Here is a 19,355-nt window from a genome sequence, read left to right as displayed (position 1 = left end):
CACTTGCAGGCCAATTGCTGAGTTTCCTAGTGCCACACAGAGATAGCTGCCACTGGGGGGTGCCCTTTGAAATGTTTGCAATGATAATGTGATGTGAGCCGCGTGTACAGCACTCTAAGGCACTCTGGCATAATAGGCGCTCTGTCAAAAATAAATTACGAGTATTAAGATAGGGGCAACAGGACATTGCCAAAAGCTTAGAGGCCACAGTCGCCCAGAGAAAGTTAAAACCCAAAAGTCAAGGTGGATTCCAGTTTCAACGCGTGACGGCGTGGAACTCATCTCCTGCCTATAACCCTGATAAAATGGTGGAAACGCCACGTTCATATGGCAGGACCACGTCTTTCCACTCACGCACCTCAGCAAATGGGAAGCAAAGCGACCTTGGAGGTCGGTTGTCGACTGTGCAACTCCTGTGGGATCCGGCAGAAGGAAGGAAGTGATTGCGAGGTGTGGTAGCATCAAGGGCAAATGACGTGTGCTAAATATCCAGGTTTTCCTGAGTACATAAATCACATTATAATTACCTGAATTTGAGTGCTTCCAAAGCCACTCAGAAAATCTGCCTCTGAAAGTGGTGGGGGCAGGTAGGGGTGACTGCTATTACAATCACCACGGCTGGGGCAACAACTTTAGGAATGCACATGTAAGGATTTCATTTCAGAAACAGATTTCGCCCTGACTCCCAATCTAGAAAGACAATCGCTGGGTTTATAGGTAGTTTGAAATATTTCTTTCCAGGAACACAAATCACATTCACTTCTGTTTATGTTGTTTTAAATGCATCCTGAATGTATTTTGTAAAACGAACCAAAATATTATAAAGGTGTAAATAATTATCATTGTCTAACGTTTTCAAGGCGTATGCTTTTCTTACAGGCATGTAATTGATTTTATGGGAGAGTTTTTACACAAATAAACCATACTTGTAAAAAGCTAAAATATAATTGGAACCCAGTGATTGGCAGGTTTGGTTACAATGACGCAAGACTGCTGTAAGCCAGCGACGGCGAGGTGGGATTAGTGGATCAGGTTAGAGATTAAGGCCTCACTTGAGAGACACCCACATGCCTGGGCAATAACCTAAAACTGGCTAAACTTAACAAAGTAGAAACCTTTTGTCAAAAGATTTGGGACTCATTTAAAGCTTTTCATGATTAACAAATTATTATTATTATTGTGAAGCGGTGGTGCAGTGGTTGAGTGTACTGTGCTATGATTTTGGCAACCTGAGTTCAATTCCCAGCCACAGCAAACTCCGCTTTACGAGAATGGGAAAATGACCCCCCCCCCTTACTGACAGAGTGCAGGAAAGACTCATTGATCCAACGGTGGGGGTGTCAAAGGACCATACATTACTTTTATTTTGTTATCTTTTATACAACGATTTGCAAAAAGCAACGCACAAATGTTATTGTTTGGCACTGCACATCCAATGAACACGTGGATGGAAACTGTGTTTGCGTAGTGTTAGATGCGTATAAACATCAGTGCAATTCTAAATCATTCTGAATGTTAACAAAAAAGCCAGAAGATTTGGCAGCCTTGGACATACGTTATAAATACCCCCAAACAGTTTATTTCTGGGCAGTATATTTAGGCTTGTGACCCGTTTCCCACATGAGGGCAGCTGTGGTCCTGTTGGTCTGTTCCTGGCCACCCGAAGGTGTCCCGTTCTGGACACTTCCTGTTTGACTTCGCTATTGTTCCTATGACTGTGGGAAGAGGCCGCATTGCAAGTTTACCACCACAACATTTGCCATTGTTTTCTTTTTTTGTATAACAGAAGAAAATACACGAATAACAATAATTATAACGGAGTGGCAGCCAAAAAATGTAATGCGTCCGAGGGTACGTTCTGAGTCGATGGAGCAATGAAATTAGCTCGTATGTAGGTGCTTGATAGATTAACTATCAACATTGCAGGATCATGAGGAATGGTGGCGGATTGGGGAGTTGATTAACCATGGCTTATGATGATAGAAAACAAAAATCCTGAAAGAATGCATCGTTGTAACAAAGTTGACCAGAATTACAGAAGAGCATTGTTATTGTTTGCTAATTGTGTAATTCTGTTGCGGTGCACATTAGTTGTGTTACATTTTACCACTAACAGTAACAGATTGAATGCATATACGTATTTGAAATGAATTTCCCAATACATTTTCAAAGGGGGAAAAAAAACATTCAAAGCCTTTATATGCCTCGATGCATATGGCACATTTGGGACACATGCGCTAACAAAATAAGTTAAAGCAAACATTAATGTGTGCCGCATATAACTTTTAAATATAGCCACTGATAGCTCGTTAAAACATCTGTTGAGAGCCGCATAATGCAATGCAGCTTTAAAGCAAAACAATCTTCAACTCCTCGTTTGTGTTTAAGTTGACGTTCTTGGAAAGTACAATAAATATATTGTTTGAGACCGAGTCTTGTTGTGTCGGCGCTCGTAAAACTGTTACAGATTTCATGGCCCTGCACTGGCGAACAGAGAGAAGACTGCGAGCTGAAGGGAAAAGACGTGCACGTGAGTGGCCGGGAAAGGCAACTCACACACGCACGGTCGGCATTGCCAGTAGCTGGTTGTTATTAAAGGGGGCAGAGGGTGAATTGGGCAGGAAAACAAGAGAAATATCGCTTCCTCCAATTACTCCGTATGGGGTTACACATGTTCACGGTAAGTGTAGCAATTTGTGCGTGGGTTAAAGTGAAAGTGGCTGTCCGTTGTTCTAGTGGACATCGAAATGCAAATCCAGAGTGCTGTATAATAATAATGATGATGATTAAATTTAGATATGGGGTGGCTCAGTGGTTGTAACACTATGAACCCGCCAATATTGGCTGGGCTCCCTACCATAACCAAGATCAGTTGTAGGTGAAATCTGAAATGGTCCCGCACATCCTTCTAGCGTAACGAACCTACACTGACTAGCACAGTGACCTACGGTCAAACAAATCCACGACTAACATGGAATGGGGAGGCATTCATCCATCCGTAGAGTAACAAAGGGCTGAAAATAATATAAAAATGTATACATAGTAATAGTATGATCGTTATATGTTGTGAACTTGTCAATAAGAGGAAAGTAACAAGATATTTATAGTGGCAGTTCATGGAATGTGCCATTGATTCATCGATGTGCACGCCCATGCTGTGCAGTGATATGTGCATGGAATTTCGTGCTGAAGAATTTATGTTTTCCAATTGATACGCTTGATGTAATTGGTTAACATAACCCAGGCAGCCACTAAAGATTCTCTCTTTCACGTTAATGTAGTTTTTTTATTGATATATACATCGGATCATGACCCTGGTCACAATAATTCATTAAATCACCAGGGGGATAGAGGGTGAACCATTCCACGGGTAGTGATTTGATTACCTAACGCTCATTAGATCTTGCACACAATAGGGCAACACACACACACACGTGTTTTGTGGTTTCTAATGACCTGCTATGTGCTCATAAAATAGCCAGCTTCAGGTGTTGTCTCTTGGGGTCACTGTGAATTTGGGCCCAACAGAGATGACCATTCATTACCTGGCTTTAAAGCCTGGCTCTGGTGCTTTGGGCATTTGCAGATGGCTCTTCTGAGCCTCAAAAAGAGTCCAGGAATCGGCGCGGCCTGCAGTTCCAGTTGAAATGTGCGCGCATAAAATCTGTGGAATTCACAACTGCTACTACCTTTCAGTGCCTTGCCAGTGCACAGGCGCACCAGTGGACATAACACAGCCCAAATGCAAGAAAATTGTCCATGGTGCTGGGTTAAATTTGGAAGATATTTCGTTATTTATTGATTTTAAACTGTAAATGCCGCATTTTACACTTCGTACCGCCCGTTAGGAGGAAAACCCCTCCCTTGGTGTGTGGGACAAACACATTTGTTGCACGCACGTGAGACGACCATTGTTGAAAAACTTACGAGGGATCTTTAACGTTCCCAAAGATTTCGATTTAAAGCTTTCGTGACTGCAGGGTAAAGTCACGTAGAAGAGAAATAATTAAATAATATTCTTCTTCTTGGTTCTTTCGGTAAAGTCACGTAGAAGGGAAATAATAAAAGAATAAAATAAACTAATAAAATAAAACATAATAAAATAATTCTCACGACGTTTCGGCCACAACGCAAGCGGCGTTTGCGTTGTGGCCGAAACGTCGTGAGAATAATTTTATTATGTTTTATTTTTATTATTTTATTATTTCCCTTCTACGTGACTTTACCGAAAAAACCAAGAAGATGAATCCCTACAGTCACGAAAGCTTTAAATCGAAAAATAATATTATTATTTCCCTTCTACGTGACTTTACCAAAGGAATCAAGAATATGTTCCCAAAGATGTATTCGTCAAGGTCACCTTCGCTCCCGCAAGCAGCAGCAGCAGCCGCAGCTTCAGCCACAGTCGCCGACGCTCCGTTGCAGTAAAATGTGGATGTAGAAAACATCAAAGTGAGGCGGCAAATCTAAACACCGTAGGGGGGGGGGGGAATTCCTGGCGAATTCGCTATCAACAGAAGGGGGCTTATGTTTAGGCAGAGGTTGGCTTTGTGTCGTCGCCCCCCCACCCCCCCCTTAGCGGTGTACGACTTTGGTTGTTGAGAATGTGTGTTTGAAGACCTTTGCTAAGTCTGCTAAGCCCGTGAGCGTCCCGCCGTATCAAACGGCGAATGCGTGTGCCACGGTGTTTTTTCTTCTTCTGAGTATAATCGCACGGGCTGGTTTACATTTCTGCCTCTCGTATTTGGGACAAAATATCAACCATTTCGCGCAACCTGCCCACGCGAGTGGGGTTTGCGCACGCCACGCACACCGCACCGCGAGAAGGGGGTGGTCCTTTTCCCAAAGTCTATCTTTGAGCGTGTTTTCTTTGGCTTTTCAGAGAAGATACATACCGAAAGTTCATATTGGCCGGACTGGGTGGTCTCAAGGCCTCGTGTAATTTGCCTCAAAACCCAAGTTTAACAAGTTCAAGCCTCAAAAATCTTAGCCCCCCCCCCCCGATGATACATTACCAGAACTGTGGATTTAAAAAAAATCTCACTGAACGCTTGGTTACAGCTTGCAGGTTTAGTTGGGGAATCGCTTTTCTCCGAGGCTGAAGTTCTACAGTTCAGGCCCTCATGAGGCTACTAATAATATGCTGCGTTTAAGCGTGCTGTTGCCGCAAAGGATGTTAACGCAGCTGTCCAACCACAGCTGTAAAAGGCCCCATGACGGTTTCATAAGATCCGCGCATCTTTGCCGATGGCCACCTGCAAAGATTTGTTCCAGAATGATGTTGTCTTCTGTGTTAAAATGTTTCCTAAAGCAGAGTAGCGGAATGGCTCTGATTAGTCATATTCAGACCATATGAAGTCAACTTTGATTCTGGCTCAGCAGTTTGATTAAGTAAAAATAAAAATACGTTTTCTTGACAAATTTACATTGAGTCACAGAGATGGAAGAAATTAGATTGTTTTCACTGGCTGACTTTTATTCTGGAAACATTTTTTTCCCCTATTTTCCTATTTGACTAACTCTTTTTTTTACTTAATGTAAAATATGAAGGCTGATGGTTTGGTTTCTTCTGGATTATCAAATTTTTAAAATGTATACATATTTATTGGTGTAAACTCTCCAGCTCCCTTAAGTAACGTAGTACGCACTCTTGATATACATATATGTATATATATATACTCTATATGCATCTGGGGGTGATCGTCCAGTTTCTCGTGTTCAATTCCTGGCCATGGCTAATATTTGTGATTATCTGAACTGGTTTTGGTCCTCCCCTAGGTCAACTCAGCCTTAAACGAGAACTCGGTCCAGTATATAAGCATCAAAACTGGGGAGACAAAGGCTGGCCATGCCACTCCCTCGTGTGCCGTGCTGCCCTTCATGGGTGCTCGCTTATAACACTCGCCCCCAAAATCATTTGCAGACTATACGGGGTGCTTTGTCTGTGTTGTGTCTATGCACGTGTGCATCTGTGTTCTCATTATTAATTTGTGCTCGCAAAGAGCACTTACCCTTACGGACTGACGTGCGTGCAGTGCCGGATTATCCTAGTAGCAAAAGTAGCTACATATGCTACGGGCACCGCACTTTCAAGGGCCCCACGCTAAATGCTTTCGAGCTATCAATTCCGGTTCAGTGATTCTGCACTAGCTCTATGACTATGGTACTATACCGCCTTCAACTTTTATGAACGACTGGGTGTTTCAGGTTAGTGATTTGTCGTATTATCCGGCTGTATAGCGAATGAAAAAATACAATTACTTTACTATGCAAGTAAAAAAATTGTGTTTTCATATTTATGTGTTTATTTATTTAGCGCCCCTTAATAACATATGCTACAGGCCCCGCGCTAGCTTCATCCGGCACTGCGTGCGTGTCTTTTTTGTGGGGGTGCCTCGAATAGGCGCTACGCCGTCAGGACTTGCTCGCACCGTCAGTATTTACGGCTGCATGGGGGACGGGGCGGGTTGTGCGGTGACCCCCCCCCCCCCTTTTGTCTCTTTCAGGAGGAGTGCTCGAACTTTGTGCGAGTGCTGCAGCCCTTCAACCAGACGCACCTGCTGGCTTGCGGCACGGGGGCCTTCCACCCGTCGTGCGCACTCGTCAACGTAGGCCGCAAGGCCGAGGCAAGTGCTCCCTCCCTCCATCCCTCCCCTCCGGTGCCGGATGAAGCTCGTTGCAGGGCCTGTAGCATATGTTATAGAGGGGCTCTAAATAAAAAAAAAAAGAAAACACGTAAATATAAAAAAAGTTTTTAAAATGCGTAGTAAAGTAATTGTATTTTTTCTTTTCGCTATACAGCCGGATAATACGGCAAATCGCTAATCTTAAACACCCAGTCGTTCATAAAAATTTAAGGCAGTATAGTACTATAGTAATAGATCAAGTGCAAAATCACTGAACCGGAATTGATAGCTTGAACACATTTAGCGCGAGGCCCTTGAAAGTGCGGTGCCCGTAGCTGCATGTGTAGCTACTTGTGCTACTACGATAATCCGGCACTGGTCCCCTTCACAACACGGCTCCACAGAGCCTGGATCGCCGCGACACGGGGTCCACGCTTCGATGTCGTCGTACGATACCAGATCGTCGTACGATACGAGATCCGTCAGCAGCAGCTGAGCAGAGAAGGAGGAAGACCTCACGGAGAATGGCTCAGCGATGACGTAAAGAGATCGGTGCCAGAAATATGTCGCACGAGGCACAGAGAAGTGGAAAAAATCCTGATTTGAAGCTTTCGTGACTGCAGGAATCCATACTCTTTGGTTCTTTCGGTAAAGTCACGTAGGTAGAAAAAATAATAGATCACGACGTTTCGATCGCCACACAAGCAATCATCTTCAGGACTCACCAATGATGTCTCAATATTAGCTCACACGCAATAAATTACGTCGAATAAATGCTCGTCATCGGTGCTGTGGTGAGCGTGATTTAGGGCTGCCAAAAAGTGTGGGTGGGGGGGGAAACCCACGATTCTGCAAATTTAAAGTCTTGATAATTATCGATCCTCACCTTACTCAGAACATCTCCCCGTGCCTTGCGGCATCATCGAACGTATTTTAAATCGTCGTTCCCAACCTCCGTCCGACGTACAGAGCCCGCACGAGCAGGACTCCCCAGTCGACGAGTCGGCGTGGGTCACCGTGAAAAAACAAAGGCGGTAGCAGGTCCCGCTTATCGGTTTGTTTTAATTGTGTGGGGTCAGAGCACATTGACACCGAGGGAGGCGGGGCGAACCCCAGGGTGGGCGAGAGAGATGGGGGTCCCCCGGTCGTTTGGGGTCGAATGCAACGCCTGCGATCGACAGATAAAATCAAAGAGCGGCAGTCTGGCTGCCGCCAACGCCGTCAGCCCCGCGGCAGCTGCTGCGTCGAGCGGCTCTGTGTGCCTCCTGGTTGTTTGGACGTTGTGACGTGGCCCATTGGCCGGCAACCACGGTGCCACAGAACTGGCAGCGAGGGGTCATTTTGTATGTTCGCATGGAGCAGAGGTCGCAACCGGGTACCCGATACCCGTACCCTACCCGATACCCGGCTACCCGTACCCTGCCGGGTACGGGTACGGGTAGCCGTTTGCGACCCTGGTGCGGCCGGGTACGGGTACGGGTAGGCCGTGAGTCACTGGTGAGTAACCGTTAGTCACTCATTTCGGGTACGGGTACGGGTAGGGAACGGGTACCCGTACCGGCCGGGTACGGGTATGGGTACCCATTTGCGACCCTGGTGCGGCCGGGTACGGGTACGGGTAAGGAATCAAAACCCGTTTGCGACCTCTGGCATGGAGGTGTGGATGTGAGTGTGTGTGGGGAGCAGTCGTGTAGCAGCGGTCGGCGCGCTGCGCTACGAAGCCGGGGAGCCGAGTTTGATTCCCGCTCACGGCACAACGCCGGCGACGATTGTCTGAGTCGGTCCTTGGCCTCCCTCTAGGTTGACTCAGCCTTAAATGAGTACCTGGTGCGGTTAGTAAACATCGCCACTGGAGAGACAAAGGTGGCCGGGTGTGGTGCTGGCCACCCATCCCCTCGTGTGCCGTGTCGGCCTTCATAGGTGATCATTAACAGCACTTGCCCCAACAGTCTGTACAGGCTATAAAGAAATACCGTGTAAGAATAAACATAAGCAGGCAGCTTCTGCTGCTGCTGCTGCAGGAGAGTGCACACGATGAGTTACTTGGTAGTCAGCGTCACCCGCTTTATTTTGGCTTTGGGGGTCACACTTCCAAAAAAAGTATTCGCAGAATGTAGCTTTGAAAAAAAGTGTCATTTGGGTTTAACATCGTTTTCAACATCCAGGACCGATTCAGATATTTGTTTTATGTTGTCCTTCCCCCGCACCTCTGATTAGCACAGTTGGCTGCGTATGGTTTGACATACGTGCAAAAGTTTTTATAGGGCCCAGTGTACAAAAATTTTAAGTTGTTGTTCAGGCCCCCAATTTTGCTGGGTCTAAAAATCGAAAATTAAGATTTTCTAATTTTTTATTCTTATTTTGACGTACTATTGTGTTTTGCCAGTGTTCCACAGTCCTATATACAAACTTTAACCAGTGTAAGCTAAAAAAACAAACACGTTATAACTGTTTACCCACAATAGTTGGTGTGCAGAAAAATCTCTATATATTATTTCTTTTAAAAAGCTTATGTCGTAATTGACATGAATCTCAAAATATCAAATCTTATACAACTAGGTTTACAACACATATCTACTGTACTTATAAGCATATATTTGTGCCAAATTCCAGCCCTTCTGAAACAAAAAAATGCATATCAGTCACTCACTCACACATGACTTGCTATGTATATATATTAGATAAGATCGTAAAACTGCAGTATTTTGCCATGATATGGTGATAATACTCATTGCACTGTTATATTCCATATCCCCCATTTAATTATTTTCAGAAAGGCTAAAAGCCTTTCTGAAAATAATGACACACACATGCGAGTGTGGAGCGGTAAGCATGCTACGTTACGAACCCGGCGACCCGAGTTTGATTTCCACTCACGGCCAACACCCAGTGACCATTATCTGAACTGATCCTGGGCCTCCCCTAGGTCGACTCAGTCTCAAAATAATTACTTAGAGTAAACTTTGCCACGAGGGAGACAAAGGCGGCCTGGCGTGGTGCTGGCCACCCACTCTTTTCCGTGCACTGTGCCGGCCTTCATAGGTGTTTGCTAAAAGCGCTTTATTATCTGTTGGGGTATTGGATACGACACTTCCCCCGTGATCCTTGCTACCCGAGGGTTATTTTGCTGGTTGTGTTGTCCACCACTAGTTGCAATGGGCACGTGGGTCTGACCTTGGCCTCCCCTCGGTCAACTCAACCTAAAATGAGTACCTCCTACAATATATCTAACCGTCTCTGTACTGGTGGGTGGGCACTGGGTGTTGTGCTTTCCCTACGTGGGTGCTCTTATCACAACGTTTGCCTGAGAGTCTGTATGCCTAAATGGATACAATTTTCTCTCTCTTTTTTATTTAACATGTTGGACTGGAATGTGAAAGCCAAGTTAAGAATGTGTGATGACTCAGACGGCAGGCAAAACACACACTTCGTGTCTTGATGCTCTTTAGGGTTGTGGTTCCGTGAAAAAAAAAGATCGTAAACGTACAAGCACAAAATGTTGCAGCGCCTGACGCGTCTAGAAATGACCGACGCGGCGACAAACGAATTCTTTTCAGAGCTGTCGCAGTAGCTCAGTGCATATTGACATGAGTCTGCAAGGCGCCAACGCAGTGGAAAGACAAGCGCAAACACTCACGGTGAATGAATGCGGTCGTGTGCTCTTGTTATGTCTCCCACCTTTAGGACCACACATTCAAGCTGGAGCCGCAGAGCGTTGAGAATGGACAAGGAAGGTGCCCCTTTGGCCCCAAGGAGCCATTTGCGTTCACAGTAGTTGGTAAAGTGAATTCCGGCAGCGCGTTTACAGATCACGCGATCTGCTGTGGAATCCGCCTGTTGGTTCCCTTTGCAAGTTGTTGCAACAACAACAACAACAACATGATTTAGTTAATAGGCCAGACAACCAGTGTAATATCACCCCTGGTGATAATTATTTACAAACACTGTAATGTATGTACCAAAATAGAGTTTTTTTTTTATGAAATTGCTTAAATATATAAATGTGTTGTTAAACCCGCCACCACCCGACACAGCCAACTAGTGAGGGTTGTCACGTCGACAGAACGTGCCAATTCGTTACTAGCACAGCACACCGATGTATTGGAGAGCCAAGCCACAACATTTACATTTCGAGTACGACGTTTTCGCCAGTAATTACATCCAGCTTCATCAGGCGACAGCCAGATTTGTGGAGAAGTGCACCTGTTTCGTTCCTCATATAGAGGCGCAGATGTGGTGGACCACGCTTCTATGCTCTTCTTGCACAAAGTGTGGGGGGGATTAATGAGTCAACGTACATTATGCATGCGCATTATGCGAGCCCATTGATCTTGTCCTTCCTGTCAATTGTGTGTACTAAAATAGCCGTACCAACGGTAAACCCTATTGAAGTATGGTGGCCTGTATAGGCATGCATTTAAACAATGTCTTATTTTATTATGTATGCGCGTTGAACTTCTTTCGCGCCGTACATAGCCATGTAGGGAGGAACTGTAGCATCGGTTCGTGCACCATGCCGTTGAACCCGTTGACCTGAGTTTGATCCCTGGCCGCGGCTAACGGATGTGAATTCTAATAGGGTTCAGTCAGGGCTACACAGCGGAAGTCTAGAACAATTGCAGTCAAGTCAATGCTGCTTATAACAACAGCAACCAAAGTCATGACATTGTTCAGAATTTGGTGTCCCAACAAATTGTAGCCCAGACGTTGATTGCTTCACTCATGGGGGAGGCTCAGCCTGAGTTCCAACTTACTTTGTCTCATGCTAAATGGTTAAACATATTTAATTCTAAATTAATTAGTGAACCATTGACCATTAACCAAGTAATTTGCCTCCCATGGAGTGTGATACCAAAGTTAAAAGAAAGCAGGCTAAACCTGCAACTGGCTACTAATATTTCTACATGTATGTACAGAACGACGTGGAAATGTGGCTTCTACTTACATGTAAAAAATATACATTTACATGACGAATGTGTACAATCGCATTGCCTGCCATGTGAACAACAATTGTCCGAAGAAGTGATGTCCATGTGTGTCTCGAGCGAGCGTGCGCGTCGCCGTGTAATCGTCGCGTCGTGTGATGCACCGGTCGCAATTATCTCTGTGTTTGTGGAATTTAAATTAAGGTTGAAACACAAATAACGGGGAATTCGCCCCGGGGCCGCGCACATTCCCCTTCAGAAGCCATTTCCCTTCACAAACAACGGCTTCCATGAAAGAGCTGTCCACATTTGAAGCCGCATTTGTCATAATCTTTTTTCACGTGCGCCCCGACGTGAATTTTAGCAGCCACGTTTCCCCAATTCATCTCAGAACCCTCCCCCCGGGTCATGAATATATCAGCGCTCCTTCCCTCCGTCCGCCGCACACATTTGCTCCGTGCCGCCGTTCGTCGAATTGGGCACGCGAATCACTGGATGAAATGCGGCCGTGAACATCGTCGCCAAAGAATACCATAGAAGGGCAAGGTGTTTGGCTTTGGGCCTGAGTGAGAATACGTCATCGCGGTGTTAGCGTGCGCTGTTAAACATCGGCAAGGGGTGGCGCAGATATCGAGCGTGCAGGCGGTGCAACTGCACCGGAGCCTATGACTCTGCGGGGCCAAAGGGCGTCGGGCTGCAACGAGGGAGGGGAATTGGACAGGGGGAGCCTCCGTTTGATACGCTTTACCGTGGGCCCCCGTCAGCCACGCTCTGCACCACTGGTCCAGCGGGGGTTTCCGAACGCGAATTGGACAAGAGGAAATGTGTGAATTGGTGCAGCCGTTGTCCTGCAGTACGCTCAGAGATTTTGCCAATTTAAAAAAAAATATTAAAACTCACCACATTCATCGTTAGCGCTTAATTATAACCGAAAAATGTAGGCTATATTTTTGGCAATGGCCCATTTTTTGCATAGAGCGAGGGCAGAGAGATTGGCTGACAGATTTGGAATTCATACTTTACGGTGTAGTGCTTTCAAAATGTGAACAAACTGTTTTCATGAGCTGATATTGAGTTGCAAACCAACCCATAACCAGTAAAGAGTTAAATACACACATTAATTTGAGACTGCCAAGCTGCAGCATGGGAACTGGACTGATTACATCCATTGGGAATAGCAAGGGAAAAAATCATTGTTATGTTTAGTCCATTGTTATGATTGTTTGGTCACTTTTTTATGTCCCCTTACAATTACCATTTATAGTGTATAATTATATGATGACTAAATACAACTGCATGCCAAAATGCTGTACAAAACAGTGGGACATTTGTCACAGGCAAAACAAGGAGGCATATTTCGATTTAAAGCTTTCGTGACTGCAGGGATTCATCTTCTTGGTTCTTTCGGTAAAAGTCACGTAGAAGGGAAATAATAAAATAATAAAAATTAAAGACAGCGTCTGAATATTTCAGACGCTGTCTATTTCAGACGCTGTCTTTCCGACAGACCTGTTCTTCACCTGAGGATGGCTGCTTGCGTTGTGGCCGAAACGTCGTGAGAATTATTTAATTATGTTTTATTTTTATTATTTTATTATTTCCCTTCTACGTGACTTACCGAAAGAACCAAGAAGAAGGAGGCATATATATAAGGTGGAAGTTACAGGTGCAGTCCTGCTCACTCCACTAATGGCTGAAGGGCTTCGAGATAAATGGGGCTCTAGAGAGCACCTCCAGACAGCAATTGGCCTACTCCTCTGTACAAAATAATGTACTCTTATTTTTAGAGAGAACAGACAGCCAAAGGAAGAATAGCAGATGGAAGCCTTGAACCTGGGCTTACATGGGGGCAGACAATCAGTGGCACAGATGATTGGTGGGAAGGAGTTCCTGACAGCGTCGGCAGCAAATCAACTCAAGGATTTGATTTTAAAATATCTACTTTTGTCGCTGCAACCAATATATAGTCGTTAATCACCGAGCTGACCATTAATCATCATGAATTCGTTAGGATTAATTTATAGTTTTGAAATACCTGTACCTCAAAGCAATTATTGTTTGAAGACTTTTGCTTGAAATTGTGCCCACACACACAATACTGGGCGAACAACAATTGCACCCTACTCTTTAAATAATTCGACAATCCCGCTGCGTGGAGTCGCACACATCACCCAAACGACCCAAGCATAGCCACATTCGAATCCCCAAATTTGACCTGGCGCTTTTGCCATCATCGTGATTGTGTTACTAACCCTTTGTCCTCCCTGTGCTATGAACCCATCAATGGCCAGACGGACAGCTGTACACGGGATTACTGGCCGACTTCTTTGAGGAAGACGCCGCGATCTTTCGCACGGGCACCCCTCAGCATCGAGCGATCAGGACGGAGCACTCCAACCCGCAAGTTCTCAATGGTGATGCATGACGCAAGGGCGCACAGCGGTGGACATGGGAGCCCCCTCTCCCTCCCGTTGCGTTGTGCAACACCAACAGCGTCCACGCCGACGTGCATTCTTTTGGCCCCGCCCCCCCCCTCCCCCCTTCCGATGCGTTCCATTCATTGGCTACCACATTCTGATGAGCCCCCCCCCCCTTTCCTCCCCCTCAACTTGCCTTTTTAAGGGATTACATCTTGAATCATTGCCTCACTTGATGCAGCTAATCCGGCTGTGACGGTCCCACCTGATGACGGAGACTTGTGTTGCCTCCGAAACGTCGTGATTTTGTTTTATTTTATTTTTATTAATTTTGATGTTTTACCTACGTGACTTTACCGAAAAAAACCTAAGAATATAGGAGCTCCTCTGACGATTATAAACCGGACCCAAACCATGCTGAGACACTCATGGAATTACCCCGCACCTCTGATTCCCTTAACCCGGGCACCTGCGATTAGCACGGTTGGCTATGTATGGTGCGAAAGAAGTTCAACATTATCCAGCATGGGTTATTTCTTATCCCAGGCCTTCACAAGCCGTGTGGATTCGTAGACTTGGGCCTTTCTTTCCCGCCCCCCCACAACCCCCCCTTCTTGCAGTTTGATGATTGATTGCCACAAGTTGATTGTGGCAATTCAGGGTCATGGTTTGATTTATGAATATGTATACATTTCTAAGTTGTGGTGAATATAGGAGCCGTTGATTTGACTTAACAACAAGTTGTTATTTTTTAAATTAACACAATGGTGCATTTATAACAATGGTGCATTTATCAGCCACTAGTGATTACAGGGGGTCACGTCAACGCATTCCATAAAACATTTGTGCAAATTGAAAAATATATTCTCGGACATGCGTTTTGAATCTGAGAACCGATAATGGAGATTGCATCGTTTCTCATTTTCAGAAGAAAGAACCTTTTACTTGACTTGAAATCCCGAAATGAAATTTAAATCACAGGACAGTCTTCCTCAGTTCCTCTACCAGTGGGTAGAGAAAGGCTTTTGGTGTCACCTTATATTTGTAATGAAAGTGAGACCCAAATCAAAGTACAAATAACTCTTCTCTTGCAGATGTCTACATAGGCTGTGTGTTGTGATCTGTCTGGCACGTGTTTGAGTCTTTGTTAACGCATTCATATCTTATTCCCATATATATTAATACACCAGTCACTCTTTCCATTATGGGGCACCTAACCCATACATTTTTACATAGCTGTATTTTTCCACGTTCGGGAAAAAAACCATACCAATCTGCGTTTATCGCTTGTCGGCTTGGTAGATTTTGCTATTGGCATCTTAAAAGCATTAGCTGCCACCTTCAACTGCACACAGTGTTACAACAAATCTTAAGAAAGACAAGAACATCACGTATTTTCCTCCATTGCCAAAAAACGGTGTTTTTTTACATTTTCGCCAGCCCAAATAACTGCACAAGCGCCACGTAGGTTTAACTAAACATACCCGTACTCGCAAGGAGACTCCTGTTTTTTTGACCTTTGACTTGGGACACCCACACTGGAGCTCCAACCTCTCATGTTTCACATTTCCACCAACCTTGCCATTGCCCCCCCCCCCCACCAGCTTTCCACGTAACCGTACGTGACAACCGTGCTTTCAAAGCCGTTGTTCTCATTAACGAACCTTCAAACTCAACCAGGCAGCGCGGGACGCACGGCATATTTGCGTAAGTCTTTAACGAGAAGATGAAAGCCATTCATTTTCCGAGTGGCATTACGTGCCGTTATTCTCATTAACGAACCTTCAAACTTGTGCCAGGCAGCCCGGGGAGCACGGCGCATTTGCGTACGTCTTTAACGAGAATATGAAAGCCATTGCTTTCTCGAGCAGCATTATTCGTTGAGCAGCAAAAAAAAACATCACGCGTGATTTTTTTTGTTTTGTTTGCCAGAGCCTCGCTTTGTGGCGGCACACCTCATCCCAGACACGGACGACCCGCTCGACAACAAGGTCTACTTCTTCTTCTCGGAACGGGCGACCGAGGCCGATGGCAGGAGCCGGGCAAGGTTTTCGCGCGTGGGCCGCGTATGCGTGGTACCGATCACACTCGCATTGCTCCTCCGATCCAGATCACATGTCCCTATTGACTCTCGCTAGGTTGGGGTGGTGGGGAGGGGGGAAATGTCTCTTGCCCCACGCAAGTTCTCTCCACCCTAGCGTTATTTCGCTGTTACGGTGGCACACACAACGGCACTACTGGGTGCCCCATCCGAAAGGAGCTAGGAAGGCCGGCCTGACTCTTACCTTGTTGTTAAACTGAACCGGCTATGCCTGATAGGGGGGTGTAGCTATACAATTGAATAAATGTTCGAAATTCAGGATAATGATTTGATAAAATATTTTTACATTGTGGTTATTATGTAGCGGCTTCTGATGGCTGGAAGGGCTTACGATGAATGAATTACAAATGAAAAGCATTAATCCTTACACACATAATTAAACGTAAATATTGTAATCCTAGTCGATATTAATTCACTCATTTATCATTACACGCGTACTTTAAGTGTAATTCCCTCATACGTGTGAGGTTTCTCCAGGTACTCCACTTTCATTCCACACGCATGAAGACACTTTAAAAGGGATTTTGACAAACATCCCAATGTAGCACTCCCCTGCAAAACGTCCTGGATCTGGACCTCACGATTGTTTTCGTGGATGTCGGCTTCACGGTTGTCGGCGTTTTATTTTTGCTCTTTCGTTTGTGCAGAACGATGAGGGTGGGCAGAGAGTGCTGGTCAACAAGTGGAGCACCTTCACGAAGGCCCGGCTCCTGTGTTCCATCCCAGGCTCTGACGGCATCGACACGCACTTCGATCAGCTCGGCAAGTCTCTCTCCAAATTCAATCACAGCTCACAAAGCGCGCAATTCGCGCGCTTGGCTACATACGGCAGCGGAAAAATATTGACGTATCGTACTGTACCTACATTAACACCGCCTTTTCACGGATCAAACTATGTCAGGCTGACCGTTTCCGAAACGGGAGGATTTCTCCACAACTCTGGCTGTCGCCTGATGATGCCGGTTGTAATTACTGGTGAAACGTCGTACTCAAATTGTAAATGTTGTGGATTTACTCTCCCAACACACCAGTGTGCTGTACTCATAACGAATTGGCATGTTTCGTTTACATGACAAACCTTACTAAGTGGCTGTGTCGGCTGGTGGTAGGTTTAATGACGCATTTATATTTACGCGATCTAATCCAAAAACCCTCCATTATAACCATTTGCAGTACTTCTTTAGAGCAACGGGGTGAGAGAGGAGAGAGAGAGAGAGAAGGGGGGCAAAAGTTTTGACTGACTCATCGTTGGAGGTCACAGTGTACACAGTGGGGGGTGAGCCTGAGAAAAATGTTTTCAGAAGGCAGGTGTGTCATCCTTACGTGTAACCTCATAGTCTGTGTTTGATTTGTTTATTTTCCAGAGGATGTATTCTTACTTCAAACCAGTGATGAAAAAAATCCCGAAGTTTATGCCATTTTTAGCACGGTCAGGTACTGTGCTTCGTTCCCTTTGCATGCTTGTGATGTTTGTTTTAAATGACACATTCGATTATAATACGAGCCGTGATTTTTTTGTTTTTACGCAATAAGGAACACTTGCTTCCTAATCTTCTGATATAGAATTCTTAAAACATTTGTAATGTATACGTGTGTATACATTACAAATATTAAACTATATCGCGTTAATATTTGAATAACTTGTCAGAATACTTGTCAATTTTATAAATCTCTTTTACGGCCTTCTTTGACAAATAAACTTCTCAATAGGCAGTCACCTATTGTAACAAAGTCGACGTACAGTACGTTAATCTGTACATCAGGATATTTAGCGTCGCACGCTACGAATTTCCCAATTGACAATATTTTAAAGTGAAAGGCTGCCAGCAGAAAATTCACTCGAGTTGTTCCCCGTGGTGTCTACACGCACGCGCACAGTGACATCTTCAAGGGCTTCGCTGTGTGCGCTTACTCCATGGCCTGCGATCCGAGACGTCTTCAAGGGGGCCTTTGCTCACCGAGAGGGGCCCAGGCACCACTGGGCAACGTTTCAGGGCAGGGTTCCTTACCCGCGGCCTGGCACGGTGAGTCGTTCGTTACCGGCGATCGTCCTGTCCTGTACGCACCTCGTGGATAATGAATCTTACTCAGCTCTGTCGCGGCAACAGGTACATCTAGCAGGCTGCCAAACTTGCTTTTGCTCTGCCATCTAACCCATTTAACCCTATCCCTGTTCTGATGACGTACATGTCATCGGAAGTAAAAGGCTATGCGGGATGGCGAGTGGCAGTTTAGCGCCAGCTATCATAGAGTGCGGTCGTGTTGCTACAGTTCTCTACAGTGAGTGCAATGTCTAAAAACATAATGGCGCTACGCCTACCTCAATAAAATTAACGCTAACCTGCTTGCACGTTCTGAGATTCAACTTGCAGACGTCTCAGAATGGGTATGGGTTAAATGAACATTGCTTCCCCAGAATATAAATAAAAAAAACCCGCGGGAGCAAATATTCATTCCCACTGGTGAATGTTTTTACTGGTAGGAACCTCTGGTTACACCAGCCCACAGGGGATTATTGTGTCCGTCCGTCGTGCAGGGAAGGGCTGGGTGGAGAGGGATGGGCTAGGTGGGGAGGGGAGGGTGGGGAGGGGCTGGGTGGGGAGGGTGGGGCTGGGTGGGGAGGGGAGGGTGGGGAGGGGCTGGGTGGGGAGGGTGGGGAGGGTGGGGAGGGTGGGGAGGGGCTGGGTGGGGAGGGTGGGGCTGGGTGGGGGGTGGGAGGGGTGGGGCTGGGTGGGGAGGAGCTGGTCACCCCGTGGTGCCCTTATAAAACTCAACGTTTAACCTACTCACACCGGCTTGTGCCCGCCCTCACAGTCGGGCATATTTGTGGAATACACCACGCCACCGTTGACCCTGGCCATTGACCGAGCTACCCAACGTTCCTACCAGCTCCCTCCGCAGGAATGTGTTGTTACCTGCACGTGTATGTTGGCAGAGGCGTCACTAGGGGGTTGCGGTGGGTGCGGAATGCACCGGGTGACACTAAAATGACTGTCTATACAATTTTTGTGCAGTGTTTCAGCATAAATGTATTATTTTTTTATGAAAAAAATTACTCCGGTAGTTAGTTATAACAACAAAAATCTGTTTTAGCTACAATATTGTGGTGATTAGTATCTGTGAACCTATATGAATAACTTTTTTGAGAATGAAGTAGTATTTAAAGTAATATTGTAATTTAAAGGTGAAATTTTTATTTTGCTAGTTGTTTACGTCACTACTATTGCCATTACATTCAGTGATATACGGGAATTACGATTTGCGAGTAACGTTAATACAAACAACA

The 19,355-nt window shown here is 45.5% G+C and overlaps 1 protein-coding gene across 1 annotated transcript in view; it reads left to right on the top strand.

Moving 5' to 3' along the window:
• Nucleotides 1-19,355, top strand: part of LOC133342621 (semaphorin-3G-like) — a 39,680-nt gene that overhangs the window by 8,469 nt on the left and 11,856 nt on the right. Inside the window, 9 exon segments of the mRNA XM_061551890.1 lie at nt 2,468-2,530; nt 6,507-6,626; nt 10,311-10,404; nt 13,843-13,965; nt 15,901-16,043; nt 16,717-16,831; nt 17,434-17,503; nt 17,948-17,990; nt 17,992-18,093. Coding sequence (XP_061407874.1) covers nt 2,468-2,530; nt 6,507-6,626; nt 10,311-10,404; nt 13,843-13,965; nt 15,901-16,043; nt 16,717-16,831; nt 17,434-17,503; nt 17,948-17,990; nt 17,992-18,093 — 873 coding nt within the window.

The sequence above is a fragment of the Lethenteron reissneri genome, chromosome 15, assembly GCF_015708825.2.
Source record: "Lethenteron reissneri isolate LAM-NWPU_2019-01 chromosome 15, ASM1570882v1, whole genome shotgun sequence".
NCBI classification, from domain to species: Eukaryota; Metazoa; Chordata; class Hyperoartia; order Petromyzontiformes; family Petromyzontidae; genus Lethenteron; species Lethenteron reissneri.
This window is presented reverse-complemented; position numbering and strand designations above follow the sequence as displayed.